Here is an 18,869-nt window from a genome sequence, read left to right as displayed (position 1 = left end):
TCTGGATCAAGACAGCAGCCGTGCTCGCTGTGCCCTCAGCCCGCACAGGAGGGCTCGGGAGAGCTGCCGGAGCAGTGACCCCACGGGCAGGGCAGGGCAGGGCAGGGCAGGGCAGGGCAGGCAGTGCCGGCCCGCAGCCCCGGGGCGGCGGCGCGCTCCGGGCCCCACACGCCACTCCCGGCCTCGGCAGCCTCCGCGCACGCGCACGACATCCGGGCACCCCGCCCCCTCCGCCGAGGGGGAACGGGGCCGTGCCGGCGCGAGCGCGCGCGCTCCCGGCCCCCGGCCCCGCCCCCCGACGGCCCCGCCCCGCCCCGCGCCGCGCGCTCGCTGGCCCTGTCCCTGGCACGCGCGCGCGCGCGGCCGGCGGGGGCGCGGCCGGAGCGGGGCCGCGCCGGGAGCCCCGCGGGCGGCGAGGCCGGGCCGGGAGAGGCGGAGCGAAGCGAAGCGAGAAGAAGAGAAGAGAAGGGGACCGAGTGCGGTGGCGGCCGGAGCCCGGCGGGGGGAAAGCGCGAGGCGCAGCGCAGGCTCCCGCGCCTGCTCGCCTGCCTGCGGAGCGACGGGGACGGGTGAGCCGCCGCTGCTGTCCGCGAGTGGCGGGGAGAGCCGGGCCCTGCGCCCGCCCGCGGCCGCGCCCGCTGCCCGGCAGCCGGGCGGTAAACAGATGGCGGCCCCGCGGGGGCCCGAGCGGCCGGGGGCGCCTCCCCGCCGCCACCCCTGCCGGGTCGCCGTTGGAAGGGGCCGCGAGGGGCTCGGTGTGCGGCTCCGCCGGCGCCGCCTCCTCCTCGCGCGGCCCCCGTGCCCCCGGAGCGCCGGGTGTGTGCCGGCCGGGCCGGGCCGTGTCGTGTCGGGTGGCCGCTGCCGCCGGGCCCGCGGGTGGCGGCGGAGCGAGCGGTGCCGCGGGCGCTTCCTCTGACCCCGCCGTGGTGCCAGAGCTGTCGGGCTGTCGCGATCGCACGTGGGAAGGGCGTGGGGCCGGGGTCTGCCTGGGGCTGTGAGACCGCAGTCGGAGAGTCGCCTTTCGGCGTGAAAGGAGGGAGAAGAGAGCAAATAGTCCAGAGGTATTGCTGAAATCCTTCTCTAATCCCCCGTGTTTGTGTTATTTCGAGTAGATGTGCTCAGACCGTGCAAGAGGTGGTGTTTTCTCTCTCCTCTCAGTCCCTTTTCTTAATGGCAGTTTTTTGACGTGCGGTGGAGCCTTTGTTTCCCTCCTTTACGAAGGTAACGAGGGTTGTGTGGCTGTACTCCTGTAACCCCACGGGTCGGCAGTCAGAAGCGTACAGGGAGATGACAGCAGCTCGTGGAACGGCTCGCGTCTTGGAACGGTGGTGTGGCCTCACTTCCAAAAGTTCTAGCGTCGCTGTTGTTCGCAGCGGGTCTTCCAAATTCTTAAGGGAAATAACCCATGGGCCGGAGAGGTGGCTTTCTTTTGTTCTGTAAAGCTCCGCTCGGATTTGGCTGAGGAGCTTTTCATAATCCTTGTTTCCCTTTCGCTGTTTGTGTTGTTAATAATGCCAGAGAAGTATTTTTTGTTAGCATACTAGTCCAAACCCAGTGCCCCTGAAGTAACAGCCTCACCTTGCTAGTGCTAGCACTTAAGGCAGGATATCTCCTCTGCTTTCTCTAGAATTGGTGTGCAGTACTTGATGGTTAAGTCCTTCACCTGGAAAGCTGCTGCCTTCTGCTTCACATTGATGTGATACACCTTAACTGGTGCTGTGATTTGAGGGGTTAAGGTGCATGCATCCGGTTTGAGGAGGATGTCAATTATCTATGGCCTTCCCCCCTGCACCCTTCTCCCAGAAGTACAGAAAATATTAGAAGAACTTTGTTGGTGAGCAAGTCGAGTACCTGGAATACACTGGCAGCTTTACTCTGCATGCATGTAAATATCTATGTGGAATTTCCCCATAGTGGTCAAGTTTCATTGAGAGAAGAAATAGATTAGAGAGAGTGAATTTGGATTGTATTGCAAGCTGAGACTTTTTGTAGGGTCTCTTCTCTCATTTGCTTCCAAAGTTAGAAGGTGCTAGAAAACAGGAGAATCCCAGCAGAATGGGCAAAAGCGATGCAAAAGCAGTGTTTTTACTCTGCTGCCTGAATATTCTTTCTTTTGCACTAAATTCTGCATTTGCGCAATTAAATTCTTAAATTCGGGTTATATTTTTCTTGCCTTCTTCTTCAAAGTTAGAAGTCTAATGGGCAAAGTAAGTGCTGCATTTAACAAGCAGTATCTGGTTGGAAAGCTTCTGGACAAGATTTCTGCTTGGTTTTGTACAGCCAGGTTTTTAGGTTGTAAGGAGTGTCTACAACAGAGGGTGTAGTCTACAGCTTTGTGAAGGAGAAAGCATATGGTTATTAGTCTTCAAATGAGTTCCTGTGGCTGCTGCAGATTTCAGCTGTGTAAGAAACCCCTGGTTTTCCTTCAGTCCAATTGAACTAAAAGGAGTAAAATTTCCCTCATATTGATAGACCTATTTCTTTGGTGGGCTCTATCTAAAAGGAGGCAAATGCTGTTTGCCTCTGACAATGAGGTCCAGTGGAATAAAGATGGGAGCAGGGAATCATGTATAGTCATCATTGTACTGGTGACAATTTCCCTTCAGTTTCCCTATCTGCATAATGAGAATAAATGTATCTCTTGGTGAGATGGTTAGATTGTATAAGGGGTGGTAAGTATTCCTGAGCAGACCACAAAGAAACAAATATTTCCATTATTGATGGTCACAGAGAAATCTGTGTAAGCTGTCCTAAGTGTCAGGGCACTGTCTAGTCTCAATATTGAATGAAGGAAAAAGACTGAAAAGTCTTGTAATATAAACTGAAACAGACCAAGAGAGTTAAAATGACAAGGGAGCTCTAGATTCTGACTTTCTTTGCAAGCTGTTTTTAATAGTTTCTGATGCGACACTTGATGTCTTATTATCATCTTTTAGTAATCTTTTAATGCTGTTTGAAGCTTCAGGACTCTGCAAACACCTACAGTCAATACAGCATCCGGTTGAGTAGATTGTGCTGTTTCTTACCAAATGTCCAACATTGATCTGAGCTCTTAATGTGAGATCACAATGAAAAAATGATAGGTCTAAACTTAAGACTGGAGAATGAGAGGCATGGTGAGGTAAGTTTCTGAGTGATATAGTTACAGCTGTTCATGTAAAACTCTAGGTAGTGGTTGAGGCTGAGTGTAGATACCTGGCTTAGACTTGGCTGCAGAGGTGCTGGAAGGTGGGTGATGTTTTGTTGAAGTTCGAGCTTTTATTTGCCCATTTAGAAACATCTCTAGTACAAACTGTAGTTTTCCAAAAGTCCTGTTTGACAGAGAAATTTGTTGGTGTGAATTTGCAAGATTCATTGCAAATAGGATCTTTATAGGAGTGTGCTTTATTGGCAAAGCTTTAATGCTCTTACAAAACCTTGTTTTGTCTGAGTCACTGTTGTCGCCAGATAAGGAATGTGTTTGGATAGGATCATTCAGCTGGAGTCCTTGGGCAAAAAGAAATAGCATCAAGCCTGTTGACATTTGGAAACGGTGGTCTAAATGATATTAGAGATAACAAATTGATGAATAATCAGATGTCCTGAAACTCTGTGCGAACTTGTAGTAAAGATGATCGCTCATGTTTTCCAGTTCTTCATTCACGTTAGAAACATATTGAAAGAGCTGGTATAACATGCTCACTATGAGATATATTCCCAACTTTCTGTCGTCAACTCTTTGAGATAGGTGATGTTTGGTTTAGACAATAGTTTTATTTAAAACTATTTTTTTTTAAATGTTTTGTTGGTTTTAAAACCAAGCAGCTTGGAAAGGGGAAAAGCCTGACAGTTGCTGCAAAAAGTTTCTTTCATTTGATAAGAAAGGGAAATACCTGAAAATAGAATGAAGTTGTTAAAACTTTCTCATATAATATCTAATATTTTTGTTTTACTTCAAATTTTTCAAAATATTTTGAGACAAACTCCCATCATTTCTACTTCAGTGTAATCTGATAAGGTATCCTTGTGGGTATGTCTTAAATTTTTTTGTGTACTCTCTATATTGCTACATATTAGTCAGGCCATTGTCTGTTAACAAGGGTATATTTTCAACAGAAAAAATAATATGGACAGAATACATGACATTGCACTTCAGTGTAGGATGTTGGAGAGAAGTTGCTTTCATAGTCTATTTACTTTGAAGTTGTTTTCTCATTTTGCTATGGGACCTGGTTAAACTTGTGTAGTAAGACCTGAAACAGTAAATTAACGAGATGTTTGGCCTGATTTCTCTAAGTATGCAGAGGTCAGGAATTCTTCGGCAGCAGCATGTATGAATTAAAATATTATGTAAGAAGGATTTATTTTTTGTTTCTTTTGGGTGGTTAAAACTACCTACTGTAATACAGAATGCATTATTTTTTCCAGTAGTTCTGTTTCTGGTTACTGAGAAATGGCTTATTTTCTTTCCTGCTTTTCTGGAGGATTTGTGAGTTGGTATTGGGATAAGAATATCATTGTTCCTTTGGGCATATCACCTCAGTTTCACCTCTCTCACGTTTTAGTGGTAATCCTTGGGAATGAAAGAATGGAAGCATCTTGTTACAGTAAAAAGCTTTTTAATAGTAAGCAACTGCTCAATAAGTTACCATGTATTAAGACTGAAGATGGACAAATTTTAACTAGACTAAAATGCAGTTTGCAAAAGAATCTAACTTTATTTATTTATTTTAGTTCTCCAGCTGTTGCAGTCTTCCATATGAGTTTGTTTTTTTTTTTTTCCTGAAGTGGTCAGAGCAGTGAATTCAGTGCAGTAGCTCAGAATAATAACTTTTAATAATCTCTTACAGCCTTAAATATAATTAGGTTACCATCCAGTGTGACTAATAGCTAGCAATAAGCTAAAATGACAGAACTTAGGTTGTACTTGGGAAATCTATTATAAACTTGTTTATATTCCCATAAAATCTACAAAAAATTTCAGCGTTTGTAGCCCCAGACAGTGTGAGCACATGACCTTTTCAGGGGATTGTACATACATAAAGTAATACCTACACCTGAAATGAAACCTTACTTCTGATCTCATTTCTTGCAGAATCTGCAGCAGTCGAGGAGTCACACTGTGTTCAAGTTCAGAAGTGCTTTACACATGAAATCTACTGGCTCTCTAGCTGATTCTGCCCTGTCACCACCTCAACAGGTAGAGTGCTTTTGTGCCTGAGCCATGCAGCAAGTGTAGCTGTTCCTCGTGCGGTTGTCCTGTGTCCATGTGTGGCCAAAGGCACTTTGAGGTCTTTGGGTTTCTTCTCTGGGAAATCTGTCAAGGAAGCAAGAATGCATGGCAGATCTGTCACAAAAGTACTCTAAAGAAAAGCCTAGTAGTTTGGCGTTTGATTTTTAGCACTCTTTTAACTGAGTTTAACAAGGATAGAAGAAAGTGTTCTGTCATTTCGTCAGAGCTTCTGTTCTAAAATGTAACAAAGCCAGACAGGTGGAGGATCCACTTCAGTCAAAGCAGTGTTTTGCTTTGGCTCTTTTCCCCTTAAACTTTTTTTTTTTTTTTTTTTTTTTTTTTTTTTTTTTTTGCTGCAATGATTTGGGAGGAAATAACTCTTCTGTATTCTCTGAATGGTAGGAAGATGGTTTGCCTCTAGGAAGAAAGGATATTTGAGGCAGGGGCAGACAGGGAGAAGTCTTCTTTATAAGGGTGGCATAAAAAAGGTTGCAATTCCCTATAATTCTAGTGGTCACTATTTCTGCTGTAGCTAGAGATGTCTCTTTTTTTGGTCTGGTTTGTTTGTGAGGCAGATAGGTAACTTTGATTTCTGCTTAAAAAAGCAGCTACTATATATTCCTTCGATGCTAGCCCACTGATAAAACTGGAATATTTCCAGAAGTATGTGTCCCCCTGAGGGTTTTTTTTCTTGCAGTAAAAAGCCATGTTTTAGTGTAACCTTTTTCTGCCTCTTTTGTGTAATACATAATAATAGCTGTAGACTATGATGGTAATGGTTGAAGTAGCATCCTGCTTACATAGTAGTTTGGGCTTTAGTAATAGGAGCTCTTTTCATGTTTTCCATGATTAACAATAAATTAATGTAAACTCTTTCTAGTATGTTCAGTATGTGCAGTCACTACCAGCCAGGGAAGATGCTCTCGTCTTTGTTGTGGATGAATTTATGTTTGAGAATGCAGTGAACACTCATTCACTGTTTTGAATATAGTTTTAGCTTCCCTGGTCTACCGTGTTGTGACAGAAATCAGGGTTGTCCTGATGAACTTAGGGTTGGGGGGTGGTAATTAGTATCGTGTAAGGTTGAGAATTTAAGTTTGGCATCTGAAAGAGAAGCTCCTAACAGAAATCTGGGAAAAAGATGGAAGATATACAGCTGTCTCTTCTGATGCCTTGGACTGGGTAGCTCGAACAGAGGCTAGACAGACAGAGTTAAAGTGAGCATTTATTAAAGGCCTTTAACAAATACACCTTGGGCAGTGCAGGAGCCTCACAGAGGCTATATATACCCAAGATGGATGACTGTCGTGAGTTTTTCTCGCAGATACAAGTTCAGTCTCTTTGCACATCAGGTGTTAATTGTTCAGTTGCAGTTTCAGGTAATGAAGTCACACTCCCCCAGTTTGCTCCCCCGAAATTTACTTTTGTTTATACTTTTTGGGCCTGAGGCTGTGATGATCACCTTGGTTCTCAGGCCTGGAAGGATTGTTTTGTCAGGCCAAGCTGTGATGAGGACTAACTAACACTCTGAAGTTCAGAGTTATACACTACTGCAGTACAGGATCTGAAAAATATGAAAGCTAAAACTTAAAGCATCACTTCTGCAATGTCCAAAACAAAAGGGAATTTTTTTTAGTATGGTTTGCATGTATTTACTTGTGAGTGCATTTGGATGCTCCTGGGAGTTTAAACCTGTAGTACAGCTTGTGTGTCTCTAGTCTTCTACTTCCTTGAAACAGTAATTTAAGAACCTGTTGGTCTATTCAGTTGAATTTGATAGAAGAGTCTTAAAGGTAGTTGAGCTTTATAGGTTTGATGAATAATAGGGGGCTGTGTAATGGAGGGCTCCAATAGCAGTAATGGTTGCTGTGATTTCCTGTCTTATTGGCCCCAAAGTATTCATATAGGAGTGGGTGAGCAAGCCGGCTTTGGGTTTGATAATACTAAGTACAGTTTTTGTGGTATAGAAGAAAGTGAGAGCTCACACTTGCAGCTGAAGCATTGTGTGTGTCTGAAACCCTTATTATGCTATTTTAATGTTTGTGTTACAAAAGCAACTGGAAATCACGTGGCTGTAGCAGCTGGAATTTTAATCCTTTTAATTATGACAGATTTTCAAAGCATGTTCTGGCTGATTTAGTCAGCTGACTGTATAGTATGTACAATAACATCAAGTGATGGCACAAATTCTGAGAGCAGTGGTCACCTCACTGGAACGGGATGTATTTTTAGGTTTCTCTGCTAGTAACAGTCAAGTGTATGTACTTCAGCACCCTGCACTGAAGGAACTGAAGCTGGTTGCTGACACTACACTAGCAGAAAAGGACAGCTGTTCGTTCTTGCTGTAGTCATTGATCTGACACTGTCTTCTGACCATATTGTGACAGGGAACACAGTGGGATATAAACTCTGTCAATATTATTGGTGTTTTAACAACAGGTATTTTTCTTTATGTCAGCAATGACATTCTTTGTTAGCCCTTTCAATCTGCTGTACTAGAGGAAATAAAAGGACTTGTTACCTCCAGCGAGAATTTTCTTTATCTCCCCTTTACCCAACAGGTTTTTTCTTTACAAAGCAGTATTTGGAAAGAGGGTGGTTCTTGTTCTCAGTATAGTACTAATGATATATTGGTCGTGGTTCTTTAATGGGAAATTATTCATATGTGAATGCTCTTAATCTATGAATGAAAGAGGTGCTAAATTCTGCGGTTTACAAAGTTAGCTTACAAAATAGAGTGAGTCATGGCCATTTGCTGATTAATCAGTGTGCTAATTCTTGAGGTCTTATCTATTTATTTTACCAGTTTGATAGGGTCATTTGTTTTTTTTTTTTCCTTTGGACTTAATTTGCAATTTAAGAATTGAATTATATCAGAAGCCTAAAGTAGTTCACACAGTCCAGGAACTCATAACTGCCCAAAACAGCTGTTGAGTTTAAAGCTCAATATTAAAATTAAAAATGCATAAAAGGACATTTAATATATTTAAAGAGACTTTGTAGTAACTTATAAATAGAATGCAACATTCCGACTAAATTGAAGTTTTGCAGGAGGTACTGAGGAGTTAAGGCTTGTAAGCAGAAAGCAGAATTTTAGTGAATGTTCTGCTGATGGTCTACTGATGTCTGAAGATATTTTAAATTATATGTTTAGAAAATGAGCCAAAGGATTTGAATTTTAAGATAAATGGCAATTAATATCAAACTTCTAGGTGACCAGTAAAATTCTTATTTATAGAAACTGAGCGAATAAGTTACTTCAGCTATTTAATCAATTTTGTGCCTGTTTCTTGATAAAACCAATCTGAAGCATCTGTAATAGAACAAATTAGCATCTAGCTATTGATAGAACTTGGGATTTTAGTGTCAGCTTTGGCTTTCACACACTGTCTGTTAGTGATATTTGATGTTTTCACCAGATTTTGTTTCCTTCTTACTTTGAAAGGTCATTTGCTTATATGAAATAGTTAAATTTTGATGAATATTAGCTTATGAGTGAAAGGAGTTCAGGAGCCTGAGAAAAGCCAGTATCATTGTGCAACTCAAGTTTCACAATCTGACTTGTAAAGACCAAGATAGTGTGCTGGGGAGGAGGATGTTTTACTGTCTTAATAGAATGTTCTGTCTAAGCTCAGGCTATTTAAAGATACTATTTAATGATGGTTGACTAATTTAGGGTATGTCTCCAGAAACGGTGCAGGCAAACACGAGCTCAGTTTGGCTGTGTTCTGAGCTGCTGCATGTGGGCCAGCTTTGGCCTAGAAGCAGAATAGTACTGGCTTTGCAGTGTGTGCTGTTTTTCCAACATAATTCACTTATGTCCCCTTTCTGGGTTGAGTGAAGGTGGCTCATCCACCTTGCCCAAAATCAGTAAAATTTTGGCCCAAATTGCTGTCATGCAACACATCTTGACATGATGTGATGGTGTTGATGTGAAATTCCCACTGAAGTCCAAGTGTCATAGTTGGTGTGGAATGGGCTGCAGGCAGCCATGAGGCTCAGGACAGGACGTGTGTCTGCACCGCTCCCCACGCCCGTTTCTGCCCAGCATGGAGCCATGTGGCACCAAGGGGAGCCCAGGCCTGCCCCTCGCTGCTGTGGAGGAACATGCCTGCTCCTTTGGCTGTCCTGTGAGTGAGTCCTGACAGCATTACCCCTGGGCTGCTGTCAGACTGTACCCAGCTTTTCCACCCCGTGGGAGAGGGCATTGGCAGCTCATGACATGAGTGCCCTCTTCTTACCTGGGGTACTGTCAAGTGGATGGTGAAGCTGCTTGATAGGATGAGAGCATCCATAAACCCCACAGTGAGGCAGAGGTCATCTCAGGTACCCTTATGGGCAGGTGAGCCTGTGCAGCTGAGCCCAGTGGGCAACACACTGTCCCATCCTAAGAGAGTCATTGGTCCTCCTGCCCTGAGCACACCCACGTGCTGCTCTCCCAGTAGCTCAGTTCTGGCCAGCTCGAAGTGAGCAGGCTGTTGCTTTATGGGAGCAGGACTCTGTTTAGATAGATGAAGTAGGGGCTGGGATCTCTAAAGGCCCTGGCATTATTAACTAGCAATTGTCTTTTTCAGTGCTATTTCCATTTTATCTTGTTCACTTTAAAATACACACATAACCTGAGAGCTTCCTTTTGATCTCTGTTCACCTGTTGACTTGAGGAGAAGTAGTTTGGTTTCAGTATTGATGGAAATTTCTGAGATTTTCTTTGGTCTAGCAACAGGCCACGGTGTTTGGCAAGAATTACTCAGAGAGGGCTTTGCTGGAAGAACTAAAATTATCTTCAGAGGAGTCAAAAAATTTTTTCATTCTTTACTGAACATGTTTAATCTCTTTGTAGTAGATGCTATCTGATTTAATTTGCAAGTCAAAAGCAGGTTGTGTGCCAGAGATGTTTGCAAAAATGTTGAACAAGTCAGTCACTGAGTCCAGCGACTGATACGCTTGACAATTTATTTGGAACTTACTGTTACTCAGTATATAAATGCTAAGGTATGGTGGGGGAAATTCAGCTGTGTTTTGCCTGCTAAGTGTAGCACATATGCCTTTTTGTTAAAAGTGTTCAGGAGAGTGGGTGGCTAAAATATTTAAGTTATCCAAATTACGAAGCAGGGGGGATGAGGACTGATTGCTGCTTAAAGTTGGCATGAATTTCAAAGCATTATAAAAGAATACAAGTGAGTGAGGTGTCACATATATTTCTGTTTAAATGCTTTAAATTATTTAAGGTGGAGTGTCCAAAAGGCACTTTTGTTTCCTTTTGCCTTCAGTTTCAAGAGAAGCAGTTTTCTTTTTATAGTTTAGAGTAATTTTAATTTAAGAAGATTTAATGCATTAAACCTGAAGTGTTTAGTCTAAAGACAATGCGTGAGAGCACTTGTTAGCAGAGTAAAGAACCATTTTTATTAATCTTAAATTCTTTGAGTGTTTTCTTTCTCATGAAAATTGCTGGAGGGAGAGGAGTAAGGAAAAGAGGGAATGAGCAATGTATTTTTGCAACAGTATTTTTGAGATTTGGCTCTGTACAAGTTATTCACTGATACCTCTGAACTTTAATCCCTACTGATATCACTTCTGAGAGGGAGTTTGTAAGAGCATAGGGAAGAGCTTTGTAAGTTGTGTTGTCCTGCACTCCATGTGGAGAGCAATTCCAGACTTTCTCAAAGTATGATACAAAGACACAAAGTTTACTCTTCTTTTTTTTTCCTTGTTTTTTATTTATTTTTCCACAACAAAGAATTGAATTTTTTTGTTGGTGTGAATGTGTTGTTGGAGATTGCACCATGGATGTATATGTATTTTGATTTTTTATTGCTGTTTGGCCTTGTTATGCAGAGTTGTTGATATCGTTACACTTTGAATTGCTGATATTGTGAACAGGGTGGCCATGGGATGCATTAAAAAATTACCTTTTGTGGGTTGAAGTGGACATATAGATAGGACCATGTAGGCAACTAAAGTTTTATGTGAATGTTTGCAGTGAAATAAAAGGACTTATTAAATATGTAATGTAATTATGTAGTATTATTTGCTACCCTTGTACAACAACTACTGTAGAAAATAAAGGGAGGGGCTATAGGCTTTAGATGAAGAAAAGGAGTGAAGAGCTGTTGTGAAGGACTGCAGTCTGTAAGAAGCAGGGAGTGGGGAGAGAATGGGGGAAGGCATGGAATTGAGATGCTCCCTGAAGGCTGCAGATTGCCTCAAACAGAACTGTAAGAAGGTGTCAGTGGCTTAGGCGGCAGCAGGCAGCCTGGGGAACAGATTGCCTCTGTTTAATTTAGAGAATTGGACATGAGGATGAATCTGGTTTCCTTTATTTTGTCTCTGTGCTCTGTGCAATTGTATCATTTATAATTGTTGTTGGCTGTAAACAGTTGGCTATATAGTCAAAGGTCATGCTTTGTTTTTCATGGAATGATCTTTTTGCAATGAGCAGGGAAAAGGGGTTATTCCACAGTGAAGGTTTATACAACATCTTGACTGAAGTTGCATATATTAGACCTGGTAAATAAATGCATAGACTATGTTCTGGGCTCTGATACAAATGGGTATTTTTAATTTTCAGCTTAACTTTTAAGCACCAGTTCTTTGAAATAAGATGTTACGTACTCCTTTTCTTAAAATGTCTGCTGACCAAGCATGCAAAACTGCAAATAGTAGCTAGTAAATATTAACAATATTAACATTCTATGCTGTTGTCTCCTTTCTCTTTGCTCAGAATTGGATTTACAGTCATGGAGGAACATCAGCAGCACTTACACTGTGTGAACTGTGTCAGCCGTCGTTGCATGACCAGACCCGAGCCAGGCATTTCCTGTGATTTGATTGGCTGCCCCTTGGTTTGTGGGGCAGTTTTTCACTCATGTAAAGCTGAGGAACATCGCATGTTATGTCCACTTGAAAGAGTGCCTTGTTTGAATAGTGGCTTCGGATGTCCCTTCATAGTAGCCCGAAATAAAATTGCTGATCATCTAGAAGTTTGTCCTGCAAGTGTGGTATGCTGTACCATGGAGTGGAATAGATGGCCAGTCAGTTATGCTGACCGAAAATCTTACGAAAACCTGAGTAAAGATGTCGATGAAGTGGAGCAGCTAGATATGGCTTTAGCTCTTCAAGACCAGCGCATGTTATTAGAATCACTTAAAGTAGCAACTATGATGTCAAAAGCAGGTGATCAAATACCAGAATCCAGAGAGCAAACCTCTGTCAAACCAAGTGCCCCCGATACGGTGCATACCAATGGTTTGATGCCTGTAGATGAGGAATCCTATGGTGCACTTTATCAAGCTACTGTGGAAACAACAAGAAGTTTGGCTGCTGCTCTGGATATCCTGAACACAGCTACAAGGGACATTGGTATGTTAAGTTCAAACCTCTGCATTTCACCACATGAAATGAAAGAAGATCCCAAGATTAAAGAACAAGCTTCTAGTGACATTATTCAGGATAAAAAGTCTGACTCTGAAAATCCAGATGAAGATAATGTAGGAGCAGTTGGGGGAAGTAACTTTGATAGCCTGAGTCAAAATTCACAAATGGAGCAAAATGGTTCTTGTGATATTTGTTATGATGTTGTGCAAGACCATGACTTAAATCTAAACCTCAGTAACTCCTCACTTTTGTGTAATGGCTTTCACGTAGAAAATGAATGTTCAAAGGTGTTGGACCACAGTGAAGATCTTGGTGTATCTAACTCAAAACCGTCCAGTGTAGCAAATGGTGAATGTACTGCATCTCATGATGATGAAGCATTACAGTCTTGCAGCTCCTGCCCTGTAACAGCACAAGTTGAAGTAATACCAGCTGATCACTTAGTTAATGGCAATGCTAATAATGTACTACTTCCCCATAATGCTAATGAGGAAGAAATATTAGAGAGACAAGTGGAACAAGAAAGATTGAGAAACATAGATGCATTTTCACTTTTACGGCATCGATCGTACAGATTCCTTGTTAACCATTATTGGTCAACACCAAAAGAAGACAAAGCTGTTGATACATCAGATTTGGAGATTACAGAAGATCCTATGGGCCTTCAGGGAATTGATCTAATCACTGCAGCTCTGTTGTTTTGCCTAGGAGATTCTCCCGGAGGTAGGGGGATATCAGAAAGCCGCGCTGTCGATGTCTATCACGTTGACTTTGGGACCCAGACGTTTTCTCTCCCATCTGCTATACTGGCCACAAATACAATGGTGGGGGAAATAGCTTCAGCTTCTGCATGTGATCATGCCAACCCACAGCTCTCAAATCCAAGTCCATTCCAGACCCTTGGATTGGATTTGGTATTGGAATATGTGGCTAGATACCAAACAAAACAGCGTTCAATGTTTACATTTGTTTGTGGACAGTTGTTTAGAAGGAACGAATTTTCGTCGCATTTTAAGAATGTGCATGGAGACATTCATGCTGGCCTTAATGGCTGGATGGAGCAGAGGTGCCCTTTGGCATACTATGGGTGCACATATTCTCAACGAAGGTTTTGCCCTTCAACACAAGGGGCAAAAATAATTCATGACCGCCACTTACGGTCATTTGGAGTTCAGCCTTGTATATCCACAGTATTAGTAGAACCAGCAAAAAGCTGCTTAATTGGACTACACAATGACCATCTGAGTAGTCTACCTTTTGAGGTGCTGCAGCACATTGCTAGTTTTCTAGATGGCTTTAGTTTATGTCAGCTTTCAAGAGTGTCACGTTTAATGAGAGATGTGTGTGGAAGCTTGCTTCAAGCACGTGGAATGGTGATACTGCTTTGGGAGAAGAGAAAGTGCCCAGAAGGAAGTTCTTGGCAGGTAAAAGAAAAGGTAAGTTGCTATTTTTTATTTTGAAGGTGAAAGAGAAAGTATTATATTGGTCCTGTTTCTGGTTTTTCTCTTAATATTGTGTCTGTTACTACTAGATTTTGGTATAATAACCTTTCAGGTTGCTGCAGGTTGTCTCAGTCTTCTCCACACTTGGAGAAATAGAAGTAGAGTCTGTATAGTTTTTGCTGGATGTAAGTAAATTAGCTTCTGGTTTTTTCCAATATTTTAAAATGTTAAAAGATTACTTCATGATTTGCTTTAAGATCAATATTCCATAGAAGTGGGAAAGCTCCCTACAAAGTTTGCTTTTCTTGCCTATGTAGTCTTTACAGCAATTTTTATTTTCAAGCCTGTTGAGATCATATCTATTGCCTTGGTACTGAATGCCTTAAATATTGAAATAATTTAAAACCTTTGGATGACCTTTGTGTAATGCAGCTTTTACCGTTCTCCCCACCCCAAACTGCAAAGTATTTGCAGTACTCACTTGGAGTTGCACAAGTTGATAAGAAACGAACTATTGTGACTGGTCTTAAAATGCCTTGTAATTTAACTTCCAATTGTATCTATTTTGTGGACACAAAATATATTGCCTTTGTTTCTTCCCAGTGTTCAGAGTTGTCTTGGAGTCTGAATCAGCCTGGGACAAACAATATATATAGTGTGAGCTATATATAGTGTGAACGAACACTATTTATAGTCCTGTATAGTGTGGTTTTGTCATGTTGATTTTTAGGGTGAGTTACTGACAACATTACCCAAAAGTTCTCTAGCACAAGCATGTGATTTCCTGCTCTGAGTTCAGGTATCTTGAAACACTGTGAGCCTAAGTGCAGTTTATTTCCTAGGTTTGGCGCTTCAGTACAGCCTTTTGTACTGTGAATGAGTGGAAGTTTGCTGACATCGTGAGCATGGCTGACCACTTGAAGAAGTGCAGCTACAACGCTGTGGAGAGAAGAGAGGAGGCTGTGCCGCTGCCATGCATGTGTGTGACACGAGAGCTCACCAAGGAGGGACGGTCACTGCGCTCTGTTTTGAAGCCGGTACTTTAAGTACTGCAGCCACTCCAATTGCACATACACTCAAGCACCTGATAGAACCTCGGTAATATTACGAGACACTTTATTAATGTACTAAAGATACTTTCTAGCTAAATCTACTCTGTCACTGTGTATATAAGGTTTGAAGTGACATTTATTTTTTATAATGCTGTTTAGCTGGAAAGTAATGAAAGTTGCCTTAACGTTTGAAAAATTCGGAACTTGCTGGACAGGGTAGTTTTATCTAACTTATGTAATTTAAGAACAAAATCCTAAGGTGTGTTTTCTGATTCACTGGTGCCCATGTAGCTGTTGACTGGTAACATTTCAAAAATGGCCTCTAAATGGTATCCACATTTGGATAGGAAATACTGAATTGTAGTGAGAGAAAAGTCCTGTCCAAATCCTGTACCTTCTGTGTCTGTTTTTTTTTTTTTAAACAAATTATAATCCAAATATTTGAAAGATAAGGAAGAATTCAAAACTTTATAATAAATGTCTCAAACACAGCTTTTAAGCACATCTTTTCTCATTAAATCAGTGTTCTACTGCTCTTCCTAGTTAACAGGTGATCTAGGATCAGCTTTTTTTTTTAAAGAAAGGTTTTTTAGGAATGATATAAGTGAACTCAGATTTACAGCAGCTTAATTTTTAGTACAACTTTGTTTTGACATGTCAACAATTGCTATTTTTTTCTTCTAACTCTTAACAAGTTGTTTTACTTCTGGGAGCAAAACTTTTAGAGCTAAAACCATGGAATACTAGTTTTTACTCTCACACCTACAATGATATCAATGTCAAATGTTCAGAAAGTTTTTCTTTGTCCTCCAGTTGGCTGAGGGTTAAATTGCTTGAGCAGTCACAAATTCAAAGTATCTGATGAACAGTAATGAATTTATAGTGCAGCTAATGAAAGGGCTTTACTTGTTCTGTGGTATTGTGACATGTATCGTCTCCTTTTCTGTTAATTTGTCTATAAAAATGCTGCTTTTCTAAGGAGCATTTTAAATTACTGGTATATATAGCAAATGTATCATCTTCATAAGATGAGACATGATTTGTTAAATGTATAAGGCATATCAGAAATGTTACATTAATCCACATTTGTTAAACCAGTAACTCCCATTTGCTTCCAGTCTTCCATAAGAAAAGATCTTACAAAGCGTTTGTGAACAGATAATACATGCTATGAAAAATGGCCTGGTATAGCAAAACTTTAATAACTTGAACTGACTTTCCAACTTGTTTGTATTACTGTCGGTGTCTCTAGCCTGTTGCACTTAGCAACTGTGCCACAAAACTAAAACAGAAACAGACCAGAGCTCGGAACAATGAAATACAGTGTGTATTTCCATTATAGGAAAAAAAAAGATTAGTAAGGAGGAGATGTTTACAAAAATGGCTAAATTTATTACTTGTAATTTCTGTATCGGACACTTGTTTATGGCTAATCTGGCTGCAGTTCACAGCTTTGGTATCTGTGCATTTCCCATTCTGGATTCAGTCCAGCTAAACATTCACTGCCTTTTTTCTATTCAGAGTGCTACAGGTGCCCAGAAAAAAAACCCAAAAAACAGTGCCATGAGTTGAAATTATAAGAACTCAAATAGAAGCTTTGCCTGGATCTTCAAACTGCATGTTCTCATTCCACAACTTCTCTTCTTTGTTGTGTATAGAGAAGAAAGGAGTAAACCCTCTACAGGAATTAGCAACATTTGCAGTAATTCTTAGCTGTTACCACAGTTATCTGGAAAGGAGAATCTAGATTCAAGTACAGATCTGACTATACCAACTGGGTTTTAGGTAGGAATCTTACACCCCCAGCCTGGTTCTTTGAATGCATTGAAATGCTCATTACCCACAAATTCTTCAGTACAAGGCAGGAGATGACTTTCATCAGTTCTTGTCTTTCAGCTCTAATGGCTCCTTGCTGCTGCTCTCCAATGTTTAAAAGTAGTTGTGTGACTGGAAGGATCCTGAAAGTTGAGGAGACAGTGCTCGCATTTATGGCTAAATCTACTTCAAAACATCTGTCTTGGGTTACTGGTATTTTTAGTGAGCAATCTGGTGGTTTTGGTACTCTGTATTCTTTGTAACTTCCCAGAACCCTGATAAGTACGGTAGGCAGGCACGTGTCTTGGTGCTTATGGAAAAGAGGATGTTCAGTTAGAAGAACTGGTGTTAGAACCTCGCTTGTAGCACAGTGCAGAACTGCATTTAAAGCATCATCAGTTGTTGATCTATTGAAATGAACTTTTAAAGTACTCTTTTTAAGAAATAACACTATTTCTCAATACATGCACTTTTATTTTCAAATGTAGATACAGGCTTTTTTGTTAAATTAGTTTATTTTTTATGAGAATCCAGAGCTATTAAAATATCAATGTTGTAAACAACATATCTGCCTTGTAACCTGCTCCAAATGCAGAAATACAGTATACTTAGGATGAAACTTTTTTTTACACTGCTATGCAGTTTGTAAAACATCTGTGGTGTATAGTCAGTCTATCAAAATGTGACCTATTCACATTTGCCCTTGAATTTTAAAAATGTCATATCCCTTTCCTGGTACATGTTCCGTACAGCATATATAGACAGCTGTTCCAGTCTTTCTTTTACTTGATACCACATTGCTACTTTGTTTAAGATGTTATGTTTTCAATCATTATGCAATATTTTTTTTCAATGTCTGTTGAAATCTTAATAAAACTTTTGGAGTTTCTCTTTTAGTATGATTGTGTTTTCTTTAAAGCTCATCCCCAGCCTTTGGGTGTTCAAGCGTGGTGCTCAGTGTCTGCCTATAGGATTCCAGTAAGTACTCCAAAAGTAGAGTTACACACGGGAAACTATATACGAACATTCAAACATTGCATCATTTGGAAATGATAAATATTTATACATGTTTCAGTATGAAGATTGGTCATTCATTTTCAGATTATCTACCCATTTCTATTGCTTTGGTCTATTATGCAGCATAGATTCCCTCCCACAACTAAAGATTTGAGTACATAACATTGAAGACACATATTGTAGCTTGTAGTTCTGTTCTAACTGATTTTTCTGAATAATAAGTTGGAAAGATTATATGATCAGTATGATATGCTGCTGGTTTGCAAAGAACAGTTTCAGTGTGTTGTTTTGTGTGTAAAGATTCTTCTAGAAACTTGCTAGTTAGAATAGTACAGAAACAAAATTTAGGGTGTTTAGATAATGGTTGTATTTCAGATTGCTTATGGAATGGGAAAATATAAAACATCATTAAAATAGACTGCTCAGAAATGGATGTTTTGCCCTGGTATTTGCTAATACTGGCATACTAATAGTCTTTACAAATAAAAATGGTATCCATACTGCACTAAGTTCAATCTTAAAAACTTGTGCCTATTTCACTTTTTAGACAGACCACATTTTGTTGTTCTCTCTCCATAACTGGATTAGATATTCTGCTGTGTAAGGAAATATTTTTCTTTAACATACTTGATGCTTAAAGTATTGTAGGGGGTTTGCCTGTATGTTTTAGGTTGCTTTTCTGAGATTACTACTGCTAAACTTCTGTGCTGCATGTAATTTTCTAAAATGAGATTTAAGTTCAGTGGACAGTTCAATGCCTGCTGTAATATCAGATTCCTTTAGAATGTCTGTTCAGACAGCTTTGATCATCTTCAGATGAGCAGAACCTAGCAGTCATTTACAGCACTGAGAAAAAAGTAATAATCAGATAGGATTAATAAAAAGTTATGGCATGTAAAGCAGAGCTTGAAGAATGGGAGTCTCATACTGTGACTTTTTGGCATCTGGTGAATATTG

General features: G+C 40.8%; 1 protein-coding gene across 2 annotated transcripts; it reads left to right on the top strand.

Annotated features, from left to right (window-relative positions):
• The first annotated feature begins 344 nt into the window (after positions 1-344).
• On the top strand, positions 345-17,784 carry FBXO30 (F-box protein 30). Of its 2 annotated transcripts, XM_038132884.1 has the most exons (4): positions 345-569; positions 5,075-5,179; positions 11,934-14,022; positions 14,871-17,784. In XM_038132884.1, exons 3-4 carry the CDS (start codon positions 11,950-11,952, stop codon positions 15,072-15,074), a joined length of 2,277 nt encoding a protein of 758 aa, XP_037988812.1. In that variant the 5' UTR covers positions 345-569; positions 5,075-5,179; positions 11,934-11,949; the 3' UTR covers positions 15,075-17,784. The 2 variants fall into 2 exon arrangements, with proteins under 2 accessions (XP_037988812.1, XP_037988813.1); XM_038132885.1 differs by lacking the exon at positions 5,075-5,179.
• Positions 17,785-18,869: the final 1,085 nt, after the last annotated feature.

This window comes from Motacilla alba, chromosome 3 (assembly GCF_015832195.1).
Source record: "Motacilla alba alba isolate MOTALB_02 chromosome 3, Motacilla_alba_V1.0_pri, whole genome shotgun sequence".
In the NCBI taxonomy this organism is placed as follows: Eukaryota; Metazoa; Chordata; class Aves; order Passeriformes; family Motacillidae; genus Motacilla; species Motacilla alba.
This window is presented reverse-complemented; position numbering and strand designations above follow the sequence as displayed.